The sequence below is a fragment of the Sorex fumeus genome, unplaced genomic scaffold, assembly GCF_029834395.1.
Source record: "Sorex fumeus unplaced genomic scaffold, SorFum_2.1 ptg000110l, whole genome shotgun sequence".
Classification (NCBI taxonomy): domain Eukaryota; kingdom Metazoa; phylum Chordata; class Mammalia; order Eulipotyphla; family Soricidae; genus Sorex; species Sorex fumeus.
Window position 1 is genome coordinate 3,520,995 of NW_026606167.1, and position 18,724 is coordinate 3,539,718.

At 61.3% G+C, this 18,724-nt stretch overlaps 1 protein-coding gene across 2 annotated transcripts; it reads right to left on the reverse strand.

The window, feature by feature from the left end:
- Positions 1-6,428: 6,428 nt before the first annotated feature.
- On the reverse strand, positions 6,429-15,575 carry TFAP4 (transcription factor AP-4). Of its 2 annotated transcripts, none has more exons than XM_056135005.1 (7): positions 14,753-15,575; positions 8,812-8,977; positions 8,631-8,729; positions 8,227-8,397; positions 7,927-8,067; positions 7,656-7,811; positions 6,429-7,419 (listed from the first exon to the last, which is right to left on the reverse strand). In XM_056135005.1, exons 1-7 carry the CDS (start codon positions 15,091-15,093, stop codon positions 7,225-7,227), a joined length of 1,269 nt encoding a protein of 422 aa, XP_055990980.1. In that variant the 5' UTR covers positions 15,094-15,575; the 3' UTR covers positions 6,429-7,224. The 2 variants fall into 2 exon arrangements, with proteins under 2 accessions (XP_055990980.1, XP_055990981.1); XM_056135006.1 differs by having other exon boundaries at positions 14,694-14,915.
- Between the last annotated feature and the right edge of the window lie 3,149 nt (positions 15,576-18,724).

Here is an 18,724-nt window from a genome sequence, read left to right on the forward strand (position 1 = left end):
TTGCCTCCCCCCACCAGATATCCTAGGTTGTGGCCGAGTTCGGGAGAGAGTCCTTGTGCTAAGTTCAGAAGCCCCCCACAGCTGACCTTGGCAGGGACAGCAGGAGCTTAACTTCCCCAAGCCTCTGGAAGGGACAGTGCTGACAGGAGGGAAAAAGGGGAGCTCGAAGCCTCGGGTACTCTGATGTCAGAGGTGGAGGGACAGGGATCCATTTCCAGTGGCACAAGGGTTCCAGAACCTACTGTAGCCTCTGCATTATGCCATCTGATGCACTTTCCTTCATGCTCAAGAGATGCCCCACAGCCAGTCTGGGGAAGCTTTGGGAAGGAAACCCTGGCCTGGTGTGCAGGGATAAGAACCAAAGCCCAGGGGGGTACCATCTGGGTGTACTCCTTAAATCCTTTCTGAGGAGTCAGAGATAGCACAGGGGGGAGGCGCTAGCCTTGCACACAGCCTACCCAGTTTAGTCCCTGGCACTGCATGCAGTCCCTTAGCACTGCCAGAGGACACTGACAGTGATCTCTGAGCACAGAGCAAGGAGTAAGCCAGAGCACCGCCACAACGATTGTGACCCAAAATATTTTAAAAAATTTTTAAAGACTTCAGCTCAGATAGAGAAGAGAGCACCAAATAAAGAGTGTTGGGAGGTTCCTCTCAGGATGGGAGATGCGTGATGAGAGTAGACTATAGACCGAACACGATTGCCACTCAATGTCTCTTTTGCAAACCACAGCACTCAAAAGGAGAGAGATAACAAAAGGGAAGGCCCTGCCACAGAGGTAGGGAGGGATGGGGGTATGGGAGGTGGGAGGGATACTGGGATTGGTGGTGGTGGAGAATGGGCACTGGTGGAGGGATGGGTATTCGATCATTGTATAACTGAAACCCAAGCACAAAAATCTGTAAGTCTACAACCGTACCTCATGTGTTTCATTAATAAAAATTTAAGGAAAAAATTTTAAAGCCTTCTTGGATTTTAACTGATATGACAACAAACTTAGGGATTCCTTTACAGAGAAATGACAGACTGAAGACTGTGATGGTTGCATTTATGGCCATGATGCCAGTGCTCGACTCTGAAAACAAGGTCCACTGGGGAAGGAGACCACCTCAGGGCAGGGTGGACCTCATCCAATCAGGCAGGAATGCATCCTTGGAGGAGGAAGTCTGCCCCAGGTAACACCCAGCAACAGGAACCACAGCCCCCATTCCAGCCTGCACCTCCCTGTTACCCCACCTCTCTCCCCCCTATCCTCTCAGCCCCCATAATGCATAGCCTCTGGTGCTGCCTGGTGGATGGAGACCCAGAACACCCTGACTAGGGCTGGAGCAATAGTCCCAGAAGGGTTGGGCATTTGCCATGCACACAGATGACTGGGGTTCAACTCCTATATGGCCCCCCAAACCCACCAGAACTGCTATGTGAACTCAAAGTCAGGAATAAGCCCTGAGCACTGTGGAGTGTGGTCCCCCAAACAAAAAAGTACTCTGACTGCCCTATTCTGGTGGGGAGAAGGGTCTCCCGAGGGGAGTAGGGAGTCCTAGGTGGCAGGGGAACACCCACCACCCACCACCCACCCACCACCATCCCCCAGGAAGGACACAGCAGGGCAGGTATGTAGAGAGCTGGGCATCACCTGTCTCCATCAGCACTCGGAAGGGGGCACCTACGTGGATCAGTATCTGCCTGACAAACCGTCCGTTCAATGCCTCCAACAGGGAAGAGAAGAGTGGTAGATCAGGAAAGGGGGTGGAGGAGCTGGGGGAGGCATGGGGCATGGAAAAGGGGTGCAGGCTGAGATTAGGAGGGTGTAGTCTGAGATTAGCCTCCAGGTGACAAAGGGTGGTTAGGCCAGGACTGCTGAGAGCAACTTGGTGTCACTGAGCCCCAGGACAGTCCCCCCAGTCTGGCTGAATCCCAGGGATCTCTGTCTGAGGCCCCCAAATTGAGGAACCTTTGCACCTGTTGTCACTCCCAGCTCCTTTTCCAACAGCAGAAGCTGGGGTGAGGGAGCTCGGGGGTCAGTGTGAGGACCTCATTCCTTCCACCTGGCATGTGGATCAGGCTCACAGCCCCCAGTCCTCTTGGTGGACACTCGCCCTGTCAATCAACAGAAGAAACTTGCGACTCAGCAGCAAAAGAAGGGAGGGGAGCAGACAGGTGGAAGGATTGACCATACCCCAGCCCAGCACTTGGCAGACAATCAGGAGAGGACGACAAGCACCATGGGGACTGTGGCATGTGGGAAGCAAAGAGAGGCTTCTGGAAAAAGAAGAGGACGAAGGATGGACTCGAGTACGGACAGTCAACAAAACTGAGGGATGGATGGGATGGCCAGACAGACCCCAGAGGCAGCTGGGGGATTTGTGTGTGTTCTATATCTGGATCTGAGACCAGTGCACAACTCTGCCGGTGAGGGCAGAGAGAGGGTACAGTGGGTAGAGTGCTGGCCTTGACACTTGCCATGGCTCACCTGAGTTCAATCCATAGCATCCCATATGGTTCCCTGAGCACTGTCAGGTGCAGTCCCCCAAAATTTTCAAAAAGAACAAATCTTCAGGCAAGGCCGAGGTCACAGGAAGCCCCTCGCCCTAGGGGCCCATCAAATATCTCAGGGAGCCCAACAACTGCTCTGCAGCCACAGACATCCCCAACACACGACACTGGGCATTTGACGGATTAGAACTCGCCAAGGCCAGAGTATAGAGGCTCCCCAGCGTTCACAGCATAGGGCAGAAACACAGGACTGGGAGGAACAGCTGAAGGGAAACAGGGAAAGGCAGAAGGGCAGCACCCCCACGGGCCCCTTGTGTGAGAGTGTAACCGGATCACCTGCCCGATTCAGCAGCCTTAAAATAAGAACCAACCTAGAGCTCCAGGAAGAGAAATTCTCTGTGACTGAGACTCAGGAATTTCTTCAGAGGCGCTGTGGAGAGAAAACACAGTCAGCTAAGGGTCCTGCAGTGGCAGGGCAGATGCCCAATCCCCTGCAGGTTTAGCCCACAGATACCCTTCAAACGGGGCTTAACCTCAGTGGCAACAATGCTCATGGCATGGGGCTGTACCCAGTGAGAGACATGCCAACAGCCATGTGTCTGTCACTATACAGGGAGACCACAGGGACGTATCCATACCACAGCTTGAACTTAGCAACAAAAATGGACACACAAGGGGCTAGAGCCATGGTACTGCAGGTAGGGCGTTTGCCTTGCATGCGGCGGACCCAGGTTCGACTCCTAACATCCCAACATCCCATATGGTCCCCCAAGCACCGCCAGGAGAAATTCCTGAGTGCAGAGTCAGGAGTAACCCCTCAGCATCGCCGGGTATGACCCAAAAATCAAAAAAAAAAAGGGGGCACACAGGCCTTGCAGAAGCCCCCAGATGGATTCCCGGCACCACACGATCCTCGAGCACTGCCAGAAGTGACCCCCAAAGCAAATCCCTGATGCTCAGAGGAGTCCTGGTGAGCAGAAGCAGTGAGACAAGCGGAAAGTCGTCTTGTCAGGACTTTACTTAGGAGCTGGAAATGGAACCTCCAGACACTGGACAGCCCTCCAGGGGAGGGCACCGAGGCCTCCCGGATGTCCAAAGTCCGTTAAAAGTTTCCAAGACAGTCTGAGGGTCAGGCTGAGGAGGAGACAGCTCAAAGGCTGGTGCTCTCCTGGGGTTCGGCCCGACACCTCATGGTCCCCAGAGCACCCAGGCGTGGCCCAAACACCAAATAAGCAATACTTTGAGGGGGGCTACCCCAGGGCTGAGAACGCCGAGCTCTGGGTGTGGCAGGGTGGCGCGGGCTCCACAGGGGTCTCTCCTCCTGCGCCCAGAGAGCGCCCAGTCTCGCGCGACTGCCGTGCCCCATCGCCCCCGGCCCCTTGGGGGACGTGGGTCCGGGGGCCCCGGCCAGTGTCCCCAGGGGGCGCGGTGGCCGCCCCAGTCGGTGTCCCGGGGGCGCCTCAGGCCGCACGCCAACTCTCGCGGGCGGGGCAGGCTCACGGGGCGGCTCGTCGTGCGTGGACGCGTCACCTCAGCTGAGGCGCGAGTCTCGGGCGCGGAGCCGTCCGCGAGGGGGAAGAACTCGCGGGACCGGGCCCAGGGGCGCGCCCGAGGGTGAGCCGCCGCCTCAGAGGCCCAGGGGCGGGAGTGCCCGGGCGGGGCGGGGCGGGGCGAGAGCGGGATGGGGCGGGGCCCGGCCGCGCGGGGACTTCCGCCGCCCGCGGGCCGCGGGAGGACGCTTTCTCCAGGTCCCGCCCCCAGCCCCGCCCTGGACCTATAGGAACCGAGCGGGTCCCGTGAGGAGGAGGAGCTTCCGCGCTGGCCGACCTGTATCGGGCGCGCAGCGCCCTCTGCTGGCGGAAGCCGGCGGGCGCCTCTGGCACCTGGCCGGGAGGGGGCGCTCTGCTGGCCTCGCCAGTACTGCGCAGAGACTCCGAAAATCGGTTAGCCAAGGCCAGATTCAAAAGCGAAGTACTGAGAGATACCATTTCTTTTTGTTGTTTGGCTTTTCTTTTTTGGGTCACACCCGGCGATGCACAGGGGTTACTCCTGGATCATGCACTCAGGAATGACTCCTGGAGGGGCTCAGGGGACCATATAGGATGCTGGGAATCGAACCCAGGTCAGCCTCGTGCAAGGCAAACGCCCTACCCGCTGTTCTATCACTCCGGCCTTCGGAGAGATTCCCATTTCTCTGATAATTTGGAATAGCAAAGTGACATCAACAGTAGTTTGGATTTCTGGGGACTTGGGTGGCAGGAACACTGGTCTGCCGAACTGCTTTTCCTTCCCTCGTTTCCTGTTGTTGGTGACTGGGACTGGCGCGCACTCTTGCACATCTCCATTTGTGGTGCTCAATCAGTTTTAAGCCAGAGATTGTACCTGCGCATCACCCACAACACCTGGTCCCTGCAGGCAGCCCCGGGCATCCACTCCCAGCCTTGCCAGAGCCATCCCACCTTCTCTGAGTCTTCTGTGTGATTACATCACAGGATACACCTTAAAACACTCATTATCTGAATGCTCCTTTCACTAAAGGTAACTGTCCCCGTGCCAGAGATGAAAACCAGGGCTTCACCCATGCTGGGCAAGCACCCATACAGCTGAACTCTGGTCCCTGAATGTAAAGTGCTTTTTTTTTTTCTTTTTGGGTCACACCTGGTGATGCTCAGGGGTTACTCCTGGTGATGCTTGGGGGACCATGAGATGCTGGGAATTGAACCCGGGTCGGCCGCATGCAAGGCAAATGCCCTACCAGCAGTAGCAAATGTGCTACTGCTCCAGCCCTGAATGGAAAGTGTTTTAAACTGAGCTGGACAGATAGTAAAGCGGCAGGATATTTGCCTTGCACTCAGCCAAGCCAGGTTCCATCTCTGGCACAATATATGGTTTCCTAAGCCCCACCAGGAGTGATTCCTGAGCAGACAGGTGTGGTCCAAAACCAACAGAAAATGCAGAAATGGCGGCAGCCAGGGTGGAGGGGAAACACCACAGCAGCAAACTGGTAAGGGAGCCACTTTAGAGGGATGGGAACCTGACATAGGGAACAGCTGCACAAGTTTGGGAATGTACCACAGGACTCTGAATCACTCCTTTAAAATGGTTAACTTGGCTGTGTCAATTTCTAACACTAGAAAGTTCTAGCAGGAGGCCAGAGCAATACAAGCCTTGCATGTGTGAGCCCTGGTGCACCCCATATGGTTCCCCAAGTCCCACCAGGAGTGACCCCTTAGCACAGAGTCAGAAGTAAGCCAGGAGTAAACCATGAGCTCAGCCAGTTATGGCCCCAAAACAAGAAAAAGCAAAAAAATTCTAGCAGATTTGTTTGTCTTCAAGTCTGGAGACGGTCACAGGGGACCTGTGTGAACCTGGTACTCTGTTCGCCTCAGTTCCTAGAACCTGTCACATGTGAGCCTGAGAGAGAGCTAGCAAGAGGGTTCCGGGGAGGACGGGACTTCAATGCCCTGCCACATCCCAGCTGGATGCAAGGATCTGGTCCAGGGTTACCCTAACCAGAGGGGCCAAGTGAGGCTCCACAAGGGGCTTGTCAGAGATGAGCGGGGCCACCGAGACCTACCCTAGGAGTGAGCTCTGAAAGATCGCATGGGTACCCCCTTCCGTTTACAGATTAGGGGACCCAGAGTGGGGGCACACAGGCCTAGGGGCCAGCTAGGACCGTGTCTTCCCAGGAGACAGGCGCGACCGACTCCCTGCCCACTATTCACCCCTTGCCCCCAACATCACTTCCTATCTTTGGAGAATACTAAGTAGTCCCAGGAATTCTGGGGAGCCTGTTTCCTTATCACAGGACCACAATTTGGGGCACCCCCACACTGCCCAGTAAGCTCAAAGCCCACCCCTAACTCCAGCCCTGGCAGCCTCCTCAGCCTCGGGAAAGCCTGAACCAGGAGACACAGATGTAAAAAACAAAGTACAAACTTTATTTTGTTTCTTTATAAAGGCACGGTGGCCTCTTGGTTCCCCCCCACACACACTTTCTTAACAAAATATAATAGCTTCTCCTTGAACACAAAGACCTCAAAAAACTGTAAAAAAAATTGTCTTAAAGTAACAAAACCAAAACAAAAATTGGGGGAAAAAAAAAACAACAAACAAAACAAAAAGAGAGAGAGACAGACATCTGGGGGCTGAGGGTGGGGAGCCTGGAGGGGGGGCCTGGGCAGGTGCCTGGCGGATCCGAGATGCAGGGCGGGGGTGGGAGACAGGAGCAGCAAACCCCCACCAAGAAGCAACAGAGACCCCCGGCCCCCCAGGGCACCCCCACCCAGCCAAACCCTCCACCCATGTAAGTGCTTCCAGGAAGGAGAAAACCAGAAAGAGGGGAGGTGGGGTTCAGACTGGCTCGGAGAGAGGGGGCAGAGACGCCGTGGGGTTCTGCTCGCTTTTCCCTGTTCTCAAAAACACGTTCAAATGAAACCATGGTTTTTGGCGGAGAGGCCCGGCAGCTCTGTGGCAGCTCCCCCGGCCCGAGGGCTGGGGGCCGCAGTCCGGGCCCTCGGCCGGCGCCCGGAGCTCTGTGCCAGCCTGGCCCCCACACGCGGATCAGGCAGCTTCCTCCCAGATTTACAGTATTGAAAGAGAGGTCACAAAAGAGACCCAAATGACGTCGTGATTTTGCAAAAATTCCTCACTCGATCGCCCGCATTTCTCCCGGGTGCTGCCCCAGCCCCCTCCAGCCCCCAGATGGGAGAGGAGGGCTGGGGTGGTCAGGGAAGGCCCCCAAGCCCAGCCGGCTCCTCCCGGCTCTGGTCCATGGCGTCGCTGTCCGAGCCTTCCGAGTCAGACGCGGTGTCCGAGGCCTGGGCCTCCGGGCAGCTGCGGACCGGCTTCACGATGACCGCCCTCCGCTGTTCCTCCTCCTGCTCCAGCCTGTCCTGGGTGCCCTCGATGTGCTGGATGGCCTGCGGGGACAGGGAGCAGTGAGGGGGGCCCAACACGACGCCCCACCCTGTGGAGCACGGAAGTCACCAGAAACCCCCTATTGTGGGGGGGGAGGGGCCAGCAACTCCCGGGAGGGTTTCCTCCTGCGAAGCCTTTCAGGGTCACAACATCGGAGTCTGCCAGATGGGAGTCGCTCTAGGCAGGCCCATCCCAGTCCCCCCCTCCCCCCCACCCCGCCACCACCAGCCCCAGGTACCTGCACGATGGTGTCCAGGTTTTGCCGCGACGTGGACACAGAGTTGATGACTGAGGAGGGGCCCATGGTGACGACGTTGATGTGGTGGGAGGGCGGGGGAGGGGGCGCCGGCACAATCACGGTGGGGTGGTGGGTGGGGGCCGGAGGAGGCAGGAGCTGCAGGAGAGGGACCCCCGGGGTCAGGAAAGAGGTGGGGCAGCCCTCGGAGCCACCACCTCCCGCCACCCGCACGGAAGGGCCCTCGGAAGGAATCCGGCCCAGCGCAGCTCACCTGTGTGCGCAGGTGCTGCTGCTCTCGTTCCAACTTCTCCTGGTGCAGCAGCCGCACCTGCTCCTGCTGCTGCTGCAGCTGCACCTGCTGGGCGATGACCTTGAGCTTCTCGGGGTACATGTGGGCCTCTAACGAGCGCACCTGTGCAAGGGAGGGGGGCTCAAGGACCTCCAGACGCCCACCAAGCCCGGGACGCCCCCCTCACAGTGCACCCGGAGGCAAGCCCCGTTCCCCGGGACTCGCTGCTCCGCAGCAGCAAGCCGGGCTGGCCCCGCCCCGCCTCCCCGGCACGCCCCTCACCTGCTCCTCCAGCATCATGCGCACGGAGCGCTCCTTGTCCAGCTGCTGCCGCAGCTCGATCATCTCCCGCCGCAGGTCCTCCGCCTTCTCGTCCTCCCAGATGTCCGGCGAGCCGATGCCCTCATCCTTGTCCTCTGCCCGCCGTCGCTTGGGGGACGAGCCGCTCAGCTCCTGGGGGACCCCGGGCATCAGTGAAAACGCCCTGACCCACCAGCACCAGCTCCCCGGAAGCCCCCTAAGACGTCAGACCCAGGTTCTCGGGCACCAGCGTCCAGGGACAAACGCCAGAACCGGAGGCTAAGAGGCGCCGGGTCCCTAACACGCGGGTCCCTAACACGCGGAGGTCCCTAACTGGGCGGGGGGGAGGGGCAGGAGCGGGGAGCGGCGGCGCCCCCTGGTGGTACCTGGATGAAGCGCTTGAGTTGCGTGTTCTGCTGCAGAAGCCGCGTCTTCTCCTGCTCCAGCGAGAAGATGTACTCGGCTGTCTGCTGCAGGATCGCGGCCTGCGGGCAGGGGCGGGTCAGCTGGGCACCGCCAGGGGCACTGGCTCCGGCCCCCGCCCTCGCCCTCCCTGCACCAGCCTACCTTGCTGAGCTTCTCGCCGTCTGTGTGAGGGATGAGGGTCTTGAGGGACTGGAAGCCCGCGTTGATGCTCTGCATGCGTCTCCGCTCGTTGCTATTGGCAATCTCCCGCCGGATCCGCCGCTCCTGGTCCCGCTGCGTCTCGGGGGTCAGTGGAATGTTGGCCAGGCTGCCAAGGGAGGGCAGGGCACGGTCACACTCCAGCCAGGGGTCCTCCGTGCCCTGCCCCCGCTGGGCCCCTGTCTTCACAGCTCCTCTGGGGGATGTGCACGCGTGTGCCCGCACACACACACACACACACACACACACACACACACACACACACACACACCACTCTCTCTCTCTCTCGCTCGCTCGCTCTCGCTCTCTGTCTGTCTCTCTCGACTTTCCTGGGCGGGGCGGGGATGGAACCCACGATCTCACACATGCAAGAGTCCTGCCTCTGCTGCATCCCAGGTCTTGCCTAGTCTTTTTTATTGGGGGGACTGGGGGGGGCGTGTTGTGGAGAGGCCAGTCCTGGCTGTCTGCTCAGGGATCACTGCTGGTGATGCTTGTGGGACTACGCGGGGCATCAGGTATGGGACTGGAGCTGGCTGGAGAAAGGCAAGTTGTACTCTCCCAGCCTGAGGACAATGTCCCTTCCTCCTGCCCATGGCCACAGCCACAGTGCTAGCCAGGCCCCTGCACTCAGGCCCCCGAGACCAGACAGCGGGCACTCCCTCCCTCGGGAGGAGGATGCCAGGCCAGCTCCAAGAGAGGCCGGCTGCCCTCCCCACGCGGGCGGCTGCAGGGGGCAGCGGGAGAGAGGCTCTGGCAGACGGTGGCTGGGTGCCACTGCTCGGAGGGGCGGGCCTGTGTGTGGCCTGGAAGTCCCCCATCGGCCCCCCACTGAGATGCCAGGACACTGCCCCAACCACAGCCGCACTTCTTCCCCACGGGCCCTTCCAGGGGCCCAGCACCCAGCTCTCCCGCCCAGGCACCTGGATGGGAAGCGCGGGGTCAGAGAGGGCCCAAGACACCCCACCAGGAGCAGTTGGAGACAGTCAAGGCCGTGCCTGCCCCATCTATCCCCTTGGCTTGGCCGGACCTGCGCCAATCCCCGTCCCCCCTCCCCAAAGGACCCTCCCCAAGCTCGCGCCCCAGGGCTAGAAGGCACTGCAACCCCCTCCATCCACAGGCTCCGGCTGGAGCGAAGGAGGAACTTTCCAGCTCGCTCACTTCTGCGCCCTGGCACTTCCCTTCTCCCAGGGGGTGACCAGGTGGTCAGCGGAGATGAGGGGGCTGCCTTTCTGGGGAGCCCGAGAGGTTAGGATGAGTCCAGGCTCCCCTCCCTGGCAGTGGCCGCCAGTTCGTCCGGGGCAGGTGAAAGCTGCAAGGGGGCTCTGACCAGTCCTTCCCCGCAAGTGACCTATCTGGGGCCACCAGGACACACCGCCCCCAACCCTTGGCACCCCTCCCAGTCAAGTCCCAGAGCAGAACTGAGCACAGGAAAGGGAAGCAGTGCGGCATGGAGGTCTGGGCCCAAGTCTGCGGCCTTGGGAGTCCAGTATGGGTGAGGGCATGCTTGACCCCCAAGCCCAGGGCTCTATGCCCACCCCTCTCCCCCAGGCAGAACTGTGGGAGTTACCCCTGGGGAAAGGACAGAGCAGGCAGGCACTACAAAAAAATCCAGGAAACTCTCCTATTTCCTTCCAGGTCACAGAAGCAGAGCAGAATCCCCCTGAAGCACAGAGGACTTGGGTGCCAGAGATATCGGAGGTCATCTAGCCGGACTCGGGGGCTGCCCCCTCCCCACCTGCAGGGGCACCCTCTGCTGGTGGCCCACACACAACACACTGCCCACAGCCACCTGTGTAACAGCAAGGGACAGCACCAGGTGCCGGGGCCCAGAGGTGAGGGGCCCACCAAGGGGGAAAAGCCAGGTGGCTGCCCTGGGCCTCGGGCACTCCCCACAGCTCCAGGCCAGAGCTCAGGGCATCACACCCACCAGGCCCCAAAACCTGCACTCTGGGGAAGCGGCCTGGAGCAGACGCCCCAATCTGGGGAGACCCGAGAATTCAGAACCACGGGTCCAAAACAGGTCCCAGAACCCAAGGGACCCCGCTGCTCTCTCCCGGCTAACTCTGCCCATGTCCCACCCCGGGCCTTCGGCCACCTGGTCCATGAGCCCAAGGTGCCGGTTCAGAAACTTCCTGCAGGGGCCAGAGCGATGGCACAGCAGGGAGTGTGTTGGCTTCGCATGTGGCTGACCTGAGTTCGAACACCAGCATCCCTTACGGTCCCCTGAGCAACACCAGAGGTAATTCCTGAGTGCAGAGCCAGGAGTAACCCCTGAGCATCGCTGGGTGTGACCCATAAAGAAAAAAAAAAAAAGACCCAAAAAACAGTAACCAGAAACCTTCTGCAGGGGCAATCAGGGCCCTTGCCCTGCACACAGCTGCCCCAGGTTTGATCCCTGGCATCCCATATGGTCCCCTGAGCACCACCATGAGTGATCTCAAGCAGGAGTAACTCCTGAGCACTGCTGGGTGTGGTCCGAAATCCCCCTTTAAAACAATTAAAGAAAGAAACCTCCTGCAACCTTAAATTCAGGAAAATTGGCTTCACCCCGGGATGACTGACCTAAGCGGAGGTGGCGCTACAGCGGCTGACCTTGACGTTACCAGAACTCGGCTAGAACTGTGTGCTGATTGGGGTAACGCTGCCTCGCCAGGGACACTGATTGGTGGACTCGTGGCTAGCCAGGAGTCCTGATTGGCGTAGCGCTGGCCAACCAGGGGTGCCTATAGATAAAGGATGGCTAATTGGAATTTCTACTGGATAGAGGATTCCCTTGCCTGAGAGCTTCTTACTATTCTTCCCAGGTTTGCAAAGATAAATGATTTCTAGTCTGTGTGTAGGTCTGTCCGACCCCTCAGTGTGAACTCACTGAATCTGTCTGGCTCTCATTCCACCTGCCTCCTACCAGGGGTTGCCAACGGCCAGGGAACCAGCCTCAGTATTAACACCTCCAGCCCCCCATGGCCAGAGACCCTACAGAGAGTCCCTGGGACTGATGCTGTACCCCACCCAGGCTGGGAAAAGAGGCTGAGACATCGCCTTCAAATCTCCATCCTGACTCCGACCTGACCCTCCCGCCAGGTGCCACAGCCCAGCTCCAACCTCCAACTGACCACCCCCAGTGGTATTCAGGGGCTGCTTCCAGCTCAGCGTTGGGAGGGGCCCGAATGCCAGGATCTGAACATGCAAGTCAGGGTGTGAGCAGTGAGCTAACAGGACCACAGTCCCCGCCTGCAGGACAAGTTCTAAGGGACTCGCTGAGACGTGGGGGGCACCCCTGGCATTGCCAACAGGGCCGTGCCTGGTGGTGCTGTGGCTAAATCTGACTCTCAGTCCAGCCAGCAGCAGCTCAAGCAGCGAGGAGAGGCCCTGAATGTCCACTGGGCGCCAGCCTGACCTTCAGTACAGGAAGAGTGGCTGAGCAAGTGACCAGTTCTTTTAAGCACATCTGTGGCCCCACCACTTCTCTCTTTCACGCCGTCTCACCCATGCCTACAGTTGCAGAGGAGTCCACGTGGGGTCCTGTCCACACAGGACCCTGTCCACAACCCCAAATGGACACCCAAGACACTCCCCGGCAGCAGCACAAGGGTGAAATTTAAGTCCCGCCATGGATAATGGAAAGATCTTTCTGGAAAGATGGTACAGCAAGCAGGGCGCCTGCCCTGCATGTGGCCGACCCGGATTCAACCACCAGCACCTCACATGGTCAGGCGTCATTCCTGAGTCCAGAGCCAGGGGTAAGCCCTGAGCATCTCCGGTGTGACCCAAATCACCCCCAACCCAGAAAGAAAACAACACACACAGAAGGGCCAGAGACAGTTCAGATGCCAACAACTTGGCTGCCAGTTCAATCCCCGGCACCAACCCCCAGACACCACCAGCAGCGAGTCCTGAGCAGTTGGGAGTGAGCCCTGCGCACGCCAGCAAGAGAGAACAGAGGCAGCAAAGTGCACCGGTGTCTGCAGAACACCAGCAAGGACGCGGGAGAGGCCCTGGGTGCCCACTGCGGACCAGCCCCTCAGCACAGGAGAGTGGCTACCCAGTGACCAGCAGGAACCACGTGGCTGCCTGCACAGGGCGCCCTTAGGCAGCGCTGCCCGGGCACGGGTCACGGGAGCTCGGGGTCCCACCCGACTCAGCAGGGCCCTGGAAAACCAGCAAACCCAGCGCCTGGGCGACACTGCGGGCGGCAAGGCGTCATCCCCCTGCTGACCAGGAGGGTGGTCCCGGGGTGGGACCTGAAGTGCGTGGGACAAGCAGCGGGGAGGGGGTCCAAGGCCCCCTCCGTGGAACGCCCCCCCATCCCCGTCTACACTTAGTATTCCTTCCCAGCGTCCCACATACGAGCCCCAAGGCCACTAACCCAGGAAAGGGGGTGACAAATTCAGTGAGGAAACCCCAGCAAGACAATTCCCTAGGACTTATTAACAATTTCCGGGTTTGTTTTTTTTTTTGGCCTCTAAGCGGGCCGTGCGGAAGGCTCAGCATTCGGGGCAAGGACCCGGCCACCAGGCGCGTCGTCTCCAGTGACTGGCCTTGAACTTGGGCGCGCACCAGAGGACCCCCAGTGCCTCGCAGCCAGCCAGGTCGCGGCAGCCCCGGGCCGCCCCCCGGCCCGGCCCACGCCGCCGCGGGCTCCTCCCCCGGGCCGCCGAGCACGTGGCCCCGGCCCCGGGGAGCCATTGCGCGCCCGGATGCGGAGCCCGCGCCCCCAGCCCCCCACGAGCCGCTGCGCTCCTGGCAAGCGTCCGTGAGCCGGTGCCCTTCGGCCACCGGGCGCATCGGGGGGCAGACGGGCGGGCGCGCCCGGGGAGGGCTGCGGACCTCGGGCGGCGGCAGGGGGCGGGCAGGCGAGACGCACGGGGCCCGGGGACCCGGGGACCCGGAAAGTTTGCAGCCGCGACCCACGTGGGGCGGGCTGCGGCCTGCGACCCACTGGCGGCCCCCGGCGCCGCACGCGCGCCCGTCCGCACCCGAGCCCCGGCAGCCCGGCCCGGCGAGCTTTGTGCGGGGGGCAGCGTGGCCCGGGCGGCCTACAAGTCCCACAATGCCGCGCCCGCGGGGCGCCGGGAACTACAGCTCCCGAGAGGCGGCGCGCCCAGGTCCGCCTACTCCAAGAGGGCTGCAGAGTCACGTCCAGGCCGCGCTAGTAAACAGCGCCCGGGCGGCGGGCGAGCGGGCGAGCGGCGCCCAACGTGCCCCGGGCCGCGGCGCCCCCGGCCGTCCGCGCCGGCCCCGCGGGGCCCGCCCACCCCGCACCCCCGCGCGAGCACGCCCCCAGACCCCGCGGCCAGCCGGCTCCGCACACACGCCGCCCGCGCGGCTCCCCGCCCCCCCCCCCCCCAGTGCGCCCCGAGCCGCGGCGTGGCTGCATTGTAGCCGCCGCCGCGGTCCCGCGCACGCCCCGGGCTCCCCGCGACCCCCTCGCAGCGGGGCGCCCGGAGGGAGCGAGGAAGGGGGGAGAGGAAGGAAGCCGCCGCGGGAGGGGGAGGAGGAAGCGCGGGGGGAAAGCCACCAGCACCCAGCATGGCCGGGACTGCTGCAGGACCACGTGGGTCTGTTTGCAATTTACAAACGTCGCGACTCGCCCGCCTGCAGCGGACAAAAGTGGCCGGGGCCGCTCGGGGCCCCCACGTTTCCAAAGAGGAGGGTCCCCAGGCGGCGCGAGTCCGGCACGCGGGGCTGCAGCCGCCCCCGGCCGCTAAGAAAGGCGAATAAGGTCGGCGGCGCGGGCCATGCGTGCGCACACGCTCGCCCGCCCGGGCGCGCTGGCCGGGGTCTGCAATCGTAGGGAAGGGGTGAGGGGGAGGAGGAGTACACACCTACAGAGCCCTCCTATCACTTCTTTCTCTGTTTTCCTGAAATGTTGCAAAGAGGGCACCTTCTGAGTGGGCACCATGAAATACTCCATAGCGATCGGCCCCCCTCCTCTGCACGAGCCGGGTCCCGAGGTCCGCGGGAGAATGCAAGATGGAAATCCGAATCAAAGGGCAGCGCCGGACGGAGGTGCAGAATCGGCCGGTCCCAGATGCTGGCGGCGGCGGCGGCGAGGGGAGGGAGGCGGGCGGGAGGGGCGGGAGGGAGGTCTCTCCGGCCTGCCTCCCCGGGCGTGTGTATGTGTGTGTGTGTTTGCAGCTGATCAGATGTCTGTTTCAAGGCGGGAAACAGCTGGTGAAAACTCAGCACTCCCCCGGCCTCCTTCCGCGGAGTAAGGAATTGCATGTAAACAAAGGACTATTTGCAGCGCCCCCCCGGGCGCCGCGAGGCCCGGGCGAGAGGGGCGCGGGCCCCCGGGGAGCCGTGGCGACCCGTGCGTGCGGGCCAGCCCCGGGGCGCGGGGCGCGGGGGGCCGCGGGCCGGCTGGGGGGCCGCGGCGCGGGCCGAGCGAGCTGCGGCCGAGCTACATGCGCCACTATGGGTGATGAGGTCCATCAGCTGACAGGTTGGCAAGCGTTGCAAAAAAAAAGACCGAGGCCAGCCCCGGCGGGGAGCCCAGCCCGTGCGGCCGGGGTCCGGCGGGGACTGGGCGCGCGCAGGGGCGGCGGGCGCGGCGCTGGCCGGGGCGGCCCCCGGGCGCCGCTGGGCACTTTGCCTCCCGCGCCGCTGCAGCTGCACCCGGCGCGGCGGTCCGGCGCGCTCCCTCCGAGCCCAGGGCCCCCTGGAAACTTGCGTCACAGCCACCGCTTCCCACTTGGAACTTGGGGCCGACTTCGGAGGCCAGCCAGCCCCCTCCCTCCCTCCCTGCCCAGCTGCCCGCCTCTGGCCGGCCGGCCTCGGCCCCCGAGCCTGGGAATTCTGGGGAGGGGAGGGAAGGGGAGGGCCCGGGGCTGCCCTCGCCAAGGGGGGCCCCGCGGGGAGGCAAGGATGGAGTCGGGCCAGGACGGCAGCCGGGAGGTCCCCTCCGGCCTCGCGGCGCTTTCCCCCGGGCGGGGAGGCCGGGCGGGCGGAAGCGGCCGCGGCTCATTCATGGCGAGGCCAAGGCGCCACTTGCTCCCCCGCCAGGGCGCGCTCGGGGCGCGGGGTGCGGCGGGAGGGGGCCCCGCGGGCGCCGCTTCCGGACGCCTCCCCGCTCACCCTGCCCCGGCTCCCGCAGGCTCAGGAAGCCCGCGCCCGCCCGGAACGCCCCGGCCCGCCGCCTTCCCCTGCAGGGTTCCGCCCGGCGCGCCTCCAGCCTGCACGAGGGTGCCCGCCTCGCCGGCCCGCACGCACGCACCCGGCACGGGCGGGCGCTGCCCTTTTCCAGCCCCGAGGGCAGACAGAGCCCCCACGCAGCCCCCTGACCACCACCGCACGGTGCCCGCACGGCCTCGGGGGGCGATGAGCGCCGCGCTGCGAATGGCAGGGCTGGGGGCGGCACGCGTGGTGTCGGCGCTGTATCGGCCGACCCAGAGCCCGCGCCCGGGGGTTGGAAGTATCCGCTGGCGTCTGCAGTACCGCGCTGGGGCAGCGCACCCACCTTCCTGTCAAAGGCGCCTTCTCGGGGACCCCACTGCAGTCTGCCACTCAGAGCTCTCTCCGGGTGGCACGGCCCTGCCCTGCCCTGCCCCACGGCCGGGCACCTAGCCCGCTTGGGCTCATGAGGCCTGCGGCTTCCCAGACTCCAAGCACCCGGTTCCTCCAACCTTCCTCGTTCCTCCATCCCGACCCCCCATCCCCTGAAGGCGACCTGCCTGGTCCTGGTGTCTTGAGGGGCCCCACCAAACCCAGCGGATCCTCTTGCTAGAAATTAAGGGCCTGCAGAGGGGTTCTCTTCTGTAACCTATCTGTATTTCTTTCCTGTTGCTACTGTAACAAATTTAATGGCTTTAAGTAGATTGGGGAGCAATACTCTAGCGGATAGGGCGTTTGCCTTGCACACAGCCCATCTGGATTTTATCCCTCTGGCATCCATAGTCCCCCAAGCATCCCCAGGAGTAACCCCTCAGCATCTCTGGGTGTGACCCAAAAAGAAAAAAAAAAGATTGAGGAGGAGAGTACAGCTGGTTAGGCGAGGCACTTGCATTAGCCAGGGGTAAGCCTGAGCACAGCTAGGAGTGGCCCCAAAGCAAATAAAACACCCATAAATTTATTTTCTAGAGGATAGAAGTCCAAATGTTCCTGGGGGGTTGGGGGGACATAGTTTACAGGCCAGAGCTCATGGTTTGCATGTACAGGCCAAAACCAAAAAAAGTAAATAATAAAATTAGGGCCAGAGAGATACTACAGTGGCTAAGGTTCAACCCCTAGTGCAGTACATGGCTCGCCAAGCCCTGTCAGGAGTGATCCCTGAGCAATACCAGGTGTGAACCCAAAACCTGCCCACCCACCCCCAAGAAAAACAAGTGTCAACTGGGCGGAGTTACTTTTGAGAGCTGGAGGCTGGGGAAGACATAATCTCCTGGCCTTCTTCAACTGCTGGGGGCCCCCTGCTTCTTCAGCTCTTCCCACCTTCCCCCATCTGGAACAAACCCAGAAAATGGCTAGGCGACCAAGCCTGCTACCTGTTGGGACAGGTGTGGCCCATCTGGGGGGCACTTTCCTTCACGTTAGAGACTCTGGGTTGGAGTCCCTGCGCGCGCGCACGCGCACACACACACACGCACAGTTCTATTATTTGAAATACCTAGGTTAGGATTGCACCCCTGTCCCCTCCAAGGGAATGAAGTGTGGACACAGCTAGAACCTAGATGAATCTGAAATCACAAAGTCCCGGGACAGGAGCCGGACACAGATGGGCACATCATGGGTTTGCTTCTGAGCAAAGCAGGCAGATCCCTGGAGACAGCAGGTTAGAGGGGGCAGAGGGGCTTAAGAACAGGCATGGCATTTATTGGGGGTGATAAAATGCTCTAACACTGACAGTGATGATGGCTGCCCAGGTTCTGTGAATAAGCTGAAAATGACTCAATTGTCCTTAATTTAGTGGGTTTGGAGACGGGAGCGATAGCACAGCGATAGGGCGTTTGCCTTGCACGCAGCCAACATGGCCGACCCGAGTTCGATTCCTCCGCCCCTCTCGGAGAGCCCGGCAAGCTACCGAGAGTATTCGAGATGCCAGACACAGTAACAACAAAGTCTCCAATGGAGACGTTACTGGGCCCGCTCGAGCAAATCGATGATCAACGGGAGGGCCTTTACTTTTACTTACTTTACTTTAGTGGGTTTGGTGATATATTAACATGGCAATAAGTTTAACAGAAATGGGAGGCCGGGAGATGTCTCAAAGGGCTGGACACAGGCTTTGTGTGTAAGAGGCCTGGGTTTGATCGCTCCCCCAAGCTCTGAGCAGCTGGAGTGTGTGGGCTCCCAAAGCACATTGACAAGGACACAGACACTTCGAGGCTGGAACCATAGTGCACTGGGGAGGGTGCTGGCCTTGCACACAGCCGACCCGGGTTCCAGAGCCCCTGGCCCGAGAGTCCACTAGGCTGCTCCCTGCAGACCACAGGGCACGTGGCTTACACAGCCTTTCCTCTTTTATTTCTTGGTTTGGGGGGTCACACCCCCTCAGACCAAGCCTGAGTGAAATGCTCAGGCTTCCTCCTGGCTCTGCACTCAGGGATTACTCTTGGCAGGTCTTGGGGGCCATATGGGATGGGGGGGGGGGTCGAACCTGATTGAGCCTTTTTCACTACAGCATCTTGGAGACCCAAGGAATCATTTTCTTTTCCTTTGTCCTTCTTTTTGGGCCAAACCCAGTGGTGCTCGGAGTATACTCCTGGCTCTGTGCTCCGGCATCTCTGGGGACCATGTGGGATGCTGGGGATCAAACCCGGTCGGCCAAGACAAGGCAAGCGCCCTCCCCCCTGTACTATTGCTCTGGCCCAGAAACGTTCAGGAGTTGGGCGGAGCCTGGGCCGTTCAGTGGCTGAGG